At 37.7% G+C, this 13627-nt stretch overlaps 1 protein-coding gene across 1 annotated transcript in view; it reads left to right on the forward strand.

Annotated features, from left to right (window-relative positions):
• Positions 1 to 216: 216 nt before the first annotated feature.
• Positions 217 to 13627, forward strand: part of nbr1b (NBR1 autophagy cargo receptor b) — a 52098-nt gene continuing 38687 nt past the window's right edge. Inside the window, exons 1-5 of the mRNA XM_022686379.2 lie at positions 217 to 450; positions 8668 to 8730; positions 8875 to 8893; positions 9014 to 9036; positions 10418 to 10636. Of these exons, the coding sequence (XP_022542100.2) occupies positions 349 to 450; positions 8668 to 8730; positions 8875 to 8893; positions 9014 to 9036; positions 10418 to 10636 (426 nt within the window). The 5' untranslated portion in view covers positions 217 to 348. The remainder of the gene's footprint in view (positions 451 to 8667; positions 8731 to 8874; positions 8894 to 9013; positions 9037 to 10417; positions 10637 to 13627) is intronic.

The following is a 13627-nucleotide window of genomic DNA, read 5'->3' on the forward strand; positions in this document are numbered from 1 at the left end:
ATAAATAGCAAAATCAAAGAAACTGATACAGAAACTGTTCTCATATTTTTTTTCCAGAGCTGTATATATATATACAGAAAATGTAACTCCTTATAGTTTTTTTTTGGAGGTAAGGCAGTAAAGAGACTCAATAAAACAAAAAAATAAATTCAGTAAGCCCCGCCCAGCCCCACTGACGCCCGACCTATTTCCTTACGCGTCACGCGGTGGGCGTGGCCTCCTCGCTGATGTAAACACACACAGAGCAGATTAGCTACGGCTGGGAGCTGGAGGCCGTAGCATCAGGATTACACATATAACCCGCACTAAATCATCTATGCAGCGCTTTAATAGCCGTGTTTAACCGCCATGGATTTCTACATCAACCTGAAGGTGAATTTCAGGGGGAACACGAAGAGTTTTCTGCTGTCCGGCTCGGAGACGAAGAGTTGGGAGACGGTGGAGGCCACGGTGAGCTCACAGCAGCGACAGCAGCGGCTTTAATTCTGCATTTTGATCGATAAACGGGGTTTGCGTGGCGTGTGTGTGAAAAATGAAAGCCTTCACAACAATAAATTCATATATTGACTGTGTTGATGGTCACAGTCCAGGCCTGCTGCCCTCCAGTTCAGACCACTTAATCCGGAGACGTTAGACGACCATTTTACTATGTTTGGTTACTGCGAGGAAATAATGTTTTGTTTCCGCCTGGTTTTATTAATGTTTTCTTACTGTACGTTTAATATTATTGCCGCGAGATCTTGTGTACACCTTGTGTAGCTTATATTGTATTGTGTCTCTGTTTGACGGATATACAGCCTCTTATAGGCTGTACAAGTCCATACACATGAATTAGCTAATTTTATTCTCTGTGCCTCTTTGTTTTTTGTATTGAGTATTTTACCTGCTTTTACCCCAAACTGTTTAGCCTGTATGTTATAGAAGCACATTTCCGCCACAAAGTCAAAAATATGAGATATTAAGTCATTATTTGAAGATACTAATTCATTATTTTGAGATACTAAGTCATTATTTTGAGATACTACTTCATAATTATGAGATACTAAATCACAATTATGAGATACTAAGTCATAATTATGAGATCCTTGGACATTATTTTGAGATACTAAGTCCTAATTTTGAGACAGTATGGCATCATTTTGAAACAGTTAGCCATTATTTAGAGATACTAATTCATCATTATGAAATACTAAATCATTATTTTGAGATGCTAAGTCATAAATAAAAGATACTAAGCCATAATTATGAAATACTAAGTCATGATTAACAGATACTGAGTCGTAATTATGGAATACTAAGTCATGATTATTAGATACTGAGTCATAATAATGAGATAATACCGCCAGGATTTCAGCAGCTCCTCCAGAGTGACCATGGTTCTCTTGGCTGCTTTTCTACCCAGTGCTTTCCTTGCTTAATCTGTCAGTTTGGGTGGACGGCCATGTCTTGGTAGATTTGCAGTGCTTGAAATATAGTTTTATAACCTAGCCCTGTTTAAAACATCTCCGCTACTTTATTTCTGACCTGTCAGGGAGTTCCTTGGTCTTCATGATGGTGTTTGTTCTCAAAACAGGTGCATTTATACTGAGACTGAAGTACACACAGACTTCTGAAGACAAAAGACTTCTGATGGCAGTTCATAGCACCTGATTTTATTTAAGGGGGTTCAGAGTAAAGGGGGCTAAATACGTTTATACTTTTCAGGTTTTTACTAGATTAAAATTTTGAAAACCATTTACCACTTTACAATTACCTACTACTTTGTGTTGGTCTATCACCTAAAATCTCAATAAAACACATTTAAGTTTGTGTTTGTAAGGTGATAAAATGTGAAAAGTCCACGGGTTATGAATGCAAGCCACTGTCTATGAATTACAGTTTTTTTTTCTCTATGTTCAACACTTATACTTAGTATTTTAAGTGTAAATATCAGATTACTTGCTGTCTAGCTGTGCACATATACAGTAAGATTCAAGTGCATATTTACCACAGCTTGTGTAATCTCCATAAAAAGCATTGACCCAAAAACTTAAAGTCCCACAGTGTTGAGTGAGGATGCCCCTTAAAGTACTTTTAAAATGAGTTGAAGTGACAGATATAACCTTGTAGAGTGGAAGACAATCAAATAATCCACAGCAATGTTCCAAAATCTAAAGTGAAACCTTCCAAGAAGAGTAGAGGCTGTAGCAAAAGGAGACAGCAATCCATTTGATGCCAATGATTTAATAAAAAAACACTGTGTTTGCAAACGTCTGAACTCCTGCCATCCTCGCAGACTGATGTAATTTATTTAGAAAGTCACTTCAACCTGGCAGTCCTTGTGGGTTTTATGTTGTAATCTTTCCAAATACGGCTTCTGAGAAGCTGCACCAGAAAAAGAGGCATTGTTGACCTTTCATTTTTACAGATCATTTAACGGATTCTCATATGAAGTATGTGGATTCAAAGAGCTTCTGCTCAATAGTTATGAAGCTATGTTTGTGCCTCTAAATGACCTATACCAGTAGTTGGCATAATGAATTTATAAAGAAAGATGCTTATTTCTCTGAGCTGGATGGTATTTGTAACTATCAGTGTTACAAAATCTGCTTTTATTAAAGCTAAATTCCATTTTTTTTGTTAGAAAAAAGTATCTAAACAGTAGGGCTGCAGCTAATGACTATTTTAGTAGTTGACTAATCTGCCGATTATTTGGTCAATTAGTCGCGATTATCTTTTTGTCATGCCCTCCATTTGTACTTTCTACTGGTGAGGTCTAGGGGTGAGTATCACCACTGATTTCCAGGTTCTATTCGATTCTGATTCACATGGTTCCGATTCAATTCAAAATCTATTCCTTTAGGGAAATTTCAGTTACAATAAAAAAAATTGAAGGTTGAGTATGAAATTATGTATTAACTCTCAAACTCCCATTATTACATTACATTACATTACAAAGGAAATAATGGGATGGAGGAGTGAAGGAGGGGAAGAAGGAAATGAGGTTAGAAGTAGTTAGTTTGCTAGAGGTGTTCAGATAGTAAGTGTTCTTTGAAGAGCTCTGTCTTCAGGAGTTTATTAAAGATAGTGAGAGATTCTTCTGATCCGGTAGTGGAAGGTAGTTTGTTCCACCATTGGGGAACTCTGTATGAGAACAGTCTGGATTGCTTTGTGTGAATGTTTGTTTGGTAAAGCGAGGCGACATTCATTGGAGGAGCGCAGCGGCCGGGAGGTAGCGTAAGCCTTCAGGAATGAATGCAGTGCTTCACATCTCTATACAGGTTTAGAAAGGCCACTTTACTCAAATGTTTACGTAAGCCATCATTTTCAACAGCGCTGTATGGTTGTAAATACTGACATTTTAGTTACATAAAACAAAACATGCTTCATAAATTCCTTATTTATGTGCAAATAAAAGTGAAAAAATTAAATTCAATAAATTCAATAAGCATACTTCACTTAACATAGTGACGACAGCAACAAGTAAAAGTAATAATGTTAATAGAGAAAACTTTATTAAATTCAAAAGAAAAAACAACCGGTCTGAGCGGAACTCTTCTACCCTGTTATAAGAGCCTTGTGTTCCCTGAGAACAAAATAATCAAAATTTGTAACAGCGCTTTATAAAGAACATGATAATAATTTCACTATTTACACATTAAATCACTCAGTTACATGTCAACATACAGATATTCCGTTTAACAGTTAACTTGTTACTGGTACTTGGAAATCTGGCTAAAGGAGTTTTTACTCTACAATACTCTATATTCTGTCTTTGCTAGTTTTGTACAGTTTAAACACTGATTTCTATATTACCCATGGTGAGTTAAATTACTGTAGAGAGCTGCTGAGGAGAGTTTAAACAAGCTTTACTCCTTCATTTACATTACTAACATTAGTTAAACTAACGTTAGCTTGCTAAGTGTTAGAAAGATACTGTACTCTGTCCACTCCATTAACATTAAATTATATGTTATAGTAGCTACATACTATAATTTCCACAAAAAAACAAACAAACAAAAAAAATTCCAGGGAAACATACCCCCTTTAGCCGAATTTCCAAGTACCAGTGACAGGTTTAACTGTTAAATGTACCGCAAAATATCTGATATGTATCTGAATATCTGTAACTCTAGCCAGTCAGGTCTTACATTAAATCAAGTAAAAGCAAAAAGAACACTGGAAAACAACTTAAAACAGTGTTAAATGTACTAGTTTGATAAACACAGGCCGCAGTGAGTGGAAATACAGAAGAAAATTACAGAAACCCCCCCCCTTTTCCACAGTGCCGCCATTCCTCGTGCTTCAGCTCACCTCAACCAGAAAAATGGATGTTCTTGTGAGATAAAATGCAAGGCATTAAAACTGCGCATATATGGGGCAAATTGGCTTATTCTAAGTATCGATCTTGGGTTTAAGATCTCTCCCGCTCTCTCCCACCCACACTGAGACCTCATTTGCCAACTAATGCTGTCCATAGACTACATGACTCTAAAAGGACTTTTAACAGACTAAAGTCTGACACCCTCTCACATCTAAAGACTCGTCACAGACTGGCGATCACTGTTTGCAAGACTGCAACTAGATTCTTTCTTATATTATTTCCCATCATGCTTCTGGTGGAGTTTACATACAAACCATATTACATATTAAGTTACAAATAATGTGTGTTTTAATACTGTGATTCATTAGAAACTCTCAAATTTTGTCCCTATCAACAGTTTATTTTTCTGCCACTCTGTTAGTTATTGAGATTTTTTAATAGAATACATTTTGTGTTCAACTCTGCCTATAAGGTTCATTACCCCCTTTTTTCTACAACCTTTGTTTTAGATAGAATTATTGCAATAAAGAATATCATTCTTCCAAAATGTGCATTTATTAAACTTGTTTTAGATCAAAAATAACACTTCACAATAAGATAAAGAAGTGTAAAAAATAATAATCTTATAAATATAATGACCTTAAAGTGCTACCTGTGTTTAAAATACTGTACATATTAAAGTAAGAACCATATAAGGCATATTAACTGCAAAATGTGTTATTTTTCAAATAATTTGTAAACAGTCATGTAAAAATATTCTTGCCTTGCGGCTTCCCGTAGCTCTTCTTCTATTGGCTCCTATTGGCTGACATTGTTCACATGGCGTGAGCCAAGTCTCAAGGCTTACCATAATATTAAACATGGTTGACCTTATCTGAATGCCAGGACAAGAAAAATACTGACTAAAACTTTCAATCCTTACCACCTTATACTGAACGATTGAGATGATGCGATCTGTAATGCCAAAATCAGACTACACGACATTTTTGTCCCTCACGATGTTTACTATGTCAGATTAAGCAGTTACCTTCGTTTTGTGTCGTTCTCGGGGGACTGGCAATACTACACGTTTGTCACCAACCAATCATCATCCGCGTCCTCGCGTGAGTTCGTAGGTCATGGCGGGGGAGAAGCATAGAAGCTGACAATCATGGCTACAGAAGCCCTTGATGGTGGCGACTGTGGGCTCACTCCTGGGTGACTCAAATGGACATTACATGCTTCGTGTACTCCAGAGAGAACTTAAGGTATTTGGTAAATATGGAGCTACTTAGGTTTCAGTGCCTGTAAGCAGAATATCTAATGGATGAAGTAGGGTATTAGATGATTATTAGATTTTTCTGGTCCAGTGAACTGCAGGAGCACTGTGCTGCTTTCTTTTTCCATGTTTACATTTGTGCGCCACAGAACGCTCTGTCTTTTTATTGGTCAGCGTCAGGGAGCACGTTGCGGAGCATGTCAAACTAGGCGATAAAATACAAAAAATTCTAACATGCTAGTCTTTCCGTCGGACGCGGCGACGGCGTCGCTCATGGCAAATTACTGATCTTTGACTGAAATTCGGATCCGACGCATGCAATTTGTCGCCGCTGACAAAATCGGGTCAAAGCAAGACACATGACAGTGAAATCGCTTGAAAATCGTTAGTTGTAACATCCGCATCAGCATGAGGAGAGGCCAATCAGCATTCTGAGGATTTGTCAGTCTCTCATCACAAATTAAAGAAATTGTTTACTTTAGGTGTAGGTAATTTAGGTAATTATTTTTATGTCCACATTTATATAAAACCATGCATCTAGGTATACAGACTGCTTCTACAATCATTAGTGAAAGAATGGGTTACTTTCAGGAGCTCAGTGAAATTTCTCACTACTAAATATTTCACAGCAACTGTCAGTATAGCATTATAACAAAGTGGAAGTGATTGAGAACGACAGCATCTCAGACACAAAGTAGTCAGCCACATAAAATGACAGAGCAGAGTCAGCAGATGCTGGGCAGCATAGTATGCAGAGGTCACCAACTTTCTGCAGTCAATGACTAAAGACCTCCAAACTTTAGAGAGCTTCATGGAATGGGTTTCCATGGCCAGGCAGTTATATCCAAGCCTAATGTCTCCAAGCGCAATGCAAAGTTTTGGATGCAATAATGTAAAGCACACGCCACTGGACACACAGGTAGGGGTGTCACGATTCTTTAAATCCTCGATTCGATTTTATTTCCAATTTTAGGGTCACGATTCGATTCTCGAGGCCTATGCCAGTTTTAGATTAGTCTATGGTCATTCACTGGTTTGATTCATCAAATTAACAATATCTTATTTCAAAAGGTGGGCTTGATATAAGTGATGCAAAGTGATACAAGTGATCTGTAATACACCACATTAGGCACTAATGGTCAAATTTAAATAATTTAATCAAGATATATTTGTAATGTCATCTAGTGGCTTTTTTTGGTAGCAGCAGTGTGCACATAACAAAATAAATAATAAAAATAATAGAACAATTAGAGCCTTAAGAAACTGAACTCTATCCTACTATAACAGTTAAACATGAAAAAATAAGACTTTAAGACTTTTCTGTCCCTGAGAATGACAAGTTTTTTTTTTATAAAGATATATTATTAACTTTATCTGAGAGAAAGATGCTCCTTAAGGTACCAAAACTATTAACATATTTAAGGCTAGACAAAACAACTATTATTTTTATATTTTCAAGTTTTTCTTGAATGTCCACATTCTCTGGAGAAAGGGCTGCTCTTTGAGTAGCGCTGCCCCATTTGCGCAGCGCGCTGCCCCAGTTGCGGGAGGGATCGTCGATCCTCTTTTTGACTTCGATGCTCGAGACCATGACATAATTTCGATCGATTTCGATGAAATATCTAAATCGTGACCCCCCTATTGTCAAGATAATGATACATGTCTGACTGCATTATGGCAAGTAAAAATTTGGTGGAGGGGGGATTAAGGTGTGGGCTTGTTTTTCAGAAGTTGGGATTAGCCCCCAATCCAGTTAAAAGAACTCCTAATGCTTTTGAATTCCAAGAGATTTTGGACAATTTCATGCTCCCAACTTTGCGGTAGCAGTTTGGGGATGGCCCCTTGTTCTTCTTCCAACATGAGTACACACAAGTGCACAAATCATGGTCCATAAGCACATGGATGAGTGAGTTTGGTGAGGAAGATCTTGACTGGCCCATACAGACTCCTGACTTTAACTTGATAGAACATCTTTGGTTTTCTGCCAGAAGTTTGGGTCAAACTTGGTGCTATAATGAAGTTGCAAAAAAATAATAATGCGCTACCGCAAGGGTCGACAGTTAAGTTTAGCCACGGGCCAGATATTTTCAAAGCCATTGCATGGCGGACCATGAAGAAACATTCTGTTTTAGAAAATGAAGTGTAATGGGATAAAGTGGTACAGACTAGTAGCTCTCCAGCCCAGAGGGTTGTTGAACCCAATTGCAGAACAGTTGATCTCAAAGCAGGTAAACCCTAGAAGAAAGGAAATAAATAAAGACGGCGCTCCTCACGCGGCATCGGTCCAATACACTATCGCTGCTCCGGCTAATGAATTGGAACACAGCTGGGAAAAAACACCTTATAAGGAGATGGGGAGCCCAAAAACAGCCGGAAAAAAAGAGAGAAGCGTTTTATTTTGAATTTTTTCATTATTGTTCATTATAGTTCAAACTACCTCAGGGGCCAGATGCTTCATGCTTGCGGGCCACATCAATATTGATATTAATTTTGTAATCTTTGGTTTGAAGATATGTACAGTCAAAGTTTGGACACAAATTCTCATTCAATGTTTTTTGTTTTTTCTTTATTCAATTTTTATATATTGTAGATAAATAATAGACAATTAATGGACACGTATGGAATTACATAGTCAACAAAAAGTGTTTGGCCAGGTGTTTCACAATCCCCTGACCTAAATCCAGCTGAGATGAGTGATTTGGGATGAGCTGGAGCTTCACAGAGTGAAGGAAAAGCAGTTACTATTGTTCAGCACCTCCAGGAACTCCTTCAAGATGCTGAAAAAAAATTGTTCCACGTGACTCTACATTTATAAACCCAGAGTGTATATAAAACATATTTCGGTTTGTTTAACACTATTTGTTTACAAAATAATCATGTAGTCTTCAAAATAAAATTTACAGTGTAAACAATCATAAAAAGAAAAAAACACATTGAATGAGAAGAGGTGTGTCTAAACTTTTCATTGGTACTGAATTTTCAGAGACATGTGTGGCTGTATAAGCAATAAGGAAGAACATTCATTCAACATTTTATAAACCAGGACATATTTAGCATTTTGCAGCGTCATGGTTGTGTAAAGGTATTTTCCTGCTCCTCCCTGCAGGTGAAAAGGTCGTTCGGCTTATGCAGTCTACAGCTGACGTACTTTGATGAAGAGAATGAGGAGGTGAGTCTGCCAAAAGGAATTCAGCTGTAAACGAGACTGTTTATGGAAACAAGCATCATAACAATGAATCAGATACTGAAACATTGTCACTGTCCTGTGACTCTCTGATCTCTTACTTTTATTTCTATTTTATTCTGTTTTCAGGTGTCAGTTAACAGCCAGTGTGAGTACTGAACTTCTGTGTGTAGAAAATTGTTCAAGTCACTTGTTATTCTTTAGTTGTTTTTTTTTTACTATTTAATTAATTAATTAATTAATTTCACATTTTTCTACTTTTTTTTAGTGGAGTATGAAGAGGCTCTGAAGGTAAAACACATTCGATCTGCTTGGTTTTGATGTTGTTATAAGGGTTACATTAGACAGTCTTTTTGCTTGGCAAACCAAAAAGTTTAAAGCATGATCAGTTTGCATTTTATAAAACCCCTTAATTTAACCTCTTAAATGATTGACTTATATAGAGGTGTATAATTATATATATATATCATTGGAGTTATAAAATAATGAATGGGAATTCAGTTGCATCGAGTAGTAGTACAGTAATTATTGTCATTTGTTACAATGCTTAGCTATTTTGAAATAAAAAAAAATTCTAGAATTGTTTTTTTCTCACAAATAATTTTGAATGTACAGGGGTTGGACAATGAAACTGAAACATCTTCATTTTAGTGTGGGAGGTTTCATGGCTAAATTGGAGCAGCCTCGTGGCCCATCTTCATTAATTGCACATTGCTCCAGTAAGAGCAGAGTGTGAAGGCTCAATTAGCAGGGTAAGATCACAGTTTTGCTCAAAATATTGCAATGCACACAACATTCTGAGTGACATACCAGAGTTCAAAAGTGGACAAATTGTTGGTGCACCTGTGACCAAGACAGCAAGTCTTTGTGATGTACCAAGAGCCACAGTATCCAGGGTAATGTCAGCATACCACCAAGAAGGACAAACCACATTCAACAGGATTAACTGTTGATGCAAGAGGAAGCTGTCTGAAAGGGATGTTTGGGTGATAACCCGGATTGTATCCGAAAAACATAAAACCACGACTGCCCAAATCACGAGAGAACTCAATGTGCACCTCAACTCTTCTATTTCCACCAGAACTGTCTGTCGGGACAATAAATTATTGGGGTCTAAAACCAGATGTTTCAGTTTCATTGTGCCAGCCCTGTATTTGCAATGTATTAAATAATCTCCTAAAGATTGATGAAATCTTTATCAGGTGGGTGGGGGGTTAGTTCCCTGGTCATGCTGCTTGTCATCAGCGGCCGGAGTCCGAGAGAGCACAATTGGCCTTGCTTTCTCAGGGTTGGGCCGATGGCGCACTCTCCCCAGATCACTCACACCACTAATATTGTTCAGCACAGGCATCTGTGAGCTGATGTATCAGAGCTGGGTCACTGCACTTTCCTCCAATCACACTGGCTGCCCAGTGATGCTGCATTAGCGACAGTTTGAGAAAAAGTAGTGGTTAGCCTCACATGTGGTGGAGAAGGCATGGGAAGTCTTCCTCCTGACATCCTCTATTGGTAGAGGGAGTCCTAATGAGTGGATAGAGTAAATGGCTGTTCAAAATTGGGAGAAAATGGTAGTAATATCCAAATAAAGAATATTTAGTTTTGTATATTTTGATAGATTTGCCCTCTAAAACCTCGTCCTCAGCGCTTACTGCTTTTTGTGTTCTTCCCACAGAGTGCAGCCAGACAGGGGAACAGGCTGCAGATGAATGTTTATGAAACCCGGGGGACCACAGGCAGAGTGCCCGGACCGGGACCAGGCCTGAGCTTGGCTCAGGTGAAGCCGGGCACCATCCCAGAACCCAAAAAAGGCTTCCGCCCTCCGCAGCACTGCCCAGCTCTGGCGCAGGTGGTGAGCCGAAAAGTCCAAGCTGCTGTGCCTGAGGAGGGCTTAGTAAGAATTCCTAATCTACTGTTTTCACAACAGCACAGATAGCAGACACTGTTCTGTCTAGGGGTCTGTCTTCACTGAGTTAGGAAACATCTGCTGTATGGTTCCATGTTCTAATGTACGCATATCATTTAATCTCTCATTTTTGTCATGACATCCCAAGTTTGTTTGTCGTGAGTAGGCCTGTCACGATAACTAAATTTTCAGGACGATATACTGCCTCAGAAATTATTGCGATAAGCAATAATATTGTCATTTTAAAGAGCCAAAAAATGCTTCTGGGCTCCCAAAGGAGCTTTAAGACAATTTTTCACAGTAATAATAAACTAGCATAATACTATTACAGCATTTTACAGTTAAACTAACTTTTTATCATTAAGAGCAGACATTGGGCTTCCAATATTTTATATATTTTAATATCCTAAATAAATAAAACAAATAAAGTACAACCACCCTGGGACTCTGTGAGTTCTCAGAAAACTGCAGTAAATATTAAACAGACTTTAATTTAAAAAATGAAGTAACAACAAATAGTTTAAATAACATTTACACAAATGTACTTGCAGATTTTTTTTTTCTGATCATATATGTATATTCTATAAAACACAAATGAGCTTAAAAACACAAGTGTCCATATCATCAAAGAGACAAATGGCTCAGCTGGCCAGAGCTCTTGCTATAAATGTATTTCATAATGTAACTGTCAGACAAATTCTGAGCAAGAAACGCCAACATGTGTAGCGTGTGGGCTTTAGGCAGGATCTCTCTGGGTAAACAATATTCAATATTCGTATTGTGCTTTAAATGAGGTTAAATCTCAGGTTAGTTGTATTGCCAGCTTTCGTTGCCACTGTTTTGAAACAAAAGTCAACATACCGGCTCATTCGCGTAGATCGGTTCTCCTCACTAATTTGCCGTAAAGCAAAAATACTCCCACACCGGAGGCATGGAACTTTAAAACAAAGTCCATCCAGACTGGACTATGGCGTCACATCAATGTTAAAAGTCGGGTGCGCAAAAATAACAGGTGGAAAAAAATAACCTGTGTGTGTGTAAATTAGAGCCTGTTGTTTGGATTTTAGCATGGCCAGCTAGCTAACTCTCCTGCTGTACTTTTTTCTCCGCCCTCCTTCGGCTTGTGGAGGTAGGCGGTCAGTCACAAACCCTGAAGATATTAGCCAATAGTATTCGCAGAGAGAGGCGACCCTGCCCCTGCCCCTGAACTGTCAAGACCACCTCTTTCAAAACTCGATTGCAAAAAAATCACTCTAGTGAAAACAGCAGCGGCAGGTAATTTGCATGTAGTGCGAGGAGAACTGTGAATTTGAGAGGGGAAAAAATACCCGAGAGGAGAAAAATGAAGCTCGAGAGCGATATTCTGTTCAGCGCGCACACAATTCCCTTTTTTTTTGCTTGCGAGTTTCACATTTGTGCTCACGAAAAGTTAATTTACACATGCAAAATGTTAAAACACGCTGGTATAATTTTTTTCACCTGTTATTTTTGCGCCCCGACTTTTGACATTGATGTGACGCCATACTGGACTACTCTAAACCTTCCCTAAAGCTGTTTAGGATTCAGAAAGTCATATTAGCTTCTGTGTGTGGAGGCATCATCACTGGTGCATAAGCTGTGTGTGCACTACACTCATTTCCTGACTGATAGATGTCACTTGTTGACAGATTAGTTTTTGCCAGTAAGAGAGCGCAACTCACTGAAATTTAGCTGCAGTTCATTTTTATGTAAACAAATCTAAAACGCGGAAACCCAGTGGTTATCAACGTCGGCAAAAATGATTGTGTTATAGTACGTTAAGTCGGTAACATAATTATCGTGACAGTCGTACTTGTGAGTGTATGTTTGTGGCCACTCACGCTGTTGCGCTGGATGGATACAGATTTTTTCATCCACACTTCATTTTCCTTTAAATTGTCAACACAGTGGCAGTAGGCAGAAGACTCTGAGGCACTCTCTTGTTCTCTCTCTCTAACCTGAGATATTATAATACAGTAAAAATGATCTAGTTTGCCAGAGCTAAACTGCACTACACCATAATTACTGTCCCTCTCCCAATAATACAGGGAAATACCAGCATTTAAAAAAATTAATCATGATTTGTGATGATTTGATCATGAAAGTGACTAACACTACTAATGTAAATATTATTAAATTTTGGCAAACTAATGCTGATTCAGTTATTTATATTTAAATACATATTATTAAAAGATTTTGAAAATCTGGTAGGTCACATGGTTTGCACATCCGTCACACATAGACTTTTGCACTTTATTTTGATTTTAATGTTTTTGTTTCAGGTAAATTAAAAAAATATATATAGTTGTATATATAGTTTCCATAACATTTTTAGCAACCAATTATTATGCTTTAAGAAACGAGGGCTGGTTATGAGGGCTAGGCTAAGCCTTTCAAAAACAGTTTGAAAATATTGATTATTGTTCTTTTCATCAAAATAAAAAAAAAATATTGTGAATTAATCTTGGATTGGGGTAGTACATAGCCCCTGAAGGGATGTGGTGTATTTTTTTTGTGGTGAGCACCACTTACTAAGCACCAGATAATGGTAGCTAGCAAGCTATAGTTTAAACTGGCATATGTTCCACAGTTTAATGTTGTGATTAACTAGCTAGGTTAGCTAATGTTATCTATATTTCAGTGTGAAATGTTTTAGCTAACATTACCTAGGTTAACTAATGTTAACTACTTTATTTCAGTGTGAAATGTTTTAGCTAACATTACCTAGGTTAGCTAACGTTAGCTACTTTATTTCAGTGGTGAATGTTTTAGCTAATGTTAGCTAGGTTAGCTAATGTTAACTACTTTATTTCAGTGTGAAATGTTTTACCTAACGCTAGCTAGGTTAGCTAATGTTAACTACTTTATTTCAGTGGGGAATGTTTTAGCTAATTTTAGCTAGGTTAGCTAATGTTAACTACTTTATTTCAGTGGTGAATGTTTTAGCTAATGTTAGCTAGG

This window comes from Astyanax mexicanus, chromosome 19 (assembly GCF_023375975.1).
Source record: "Astyanax mexicanus isolate ESR-SI-001 chromosome 19, AstMex3_surface, whole genome shotgun sequence".
NCBI lineage: Eukaryota > Metazoa > Chordata > Actinopteri > Characiformes > Acestrorhamphidae > Astyanax > Astyanax mexicanus.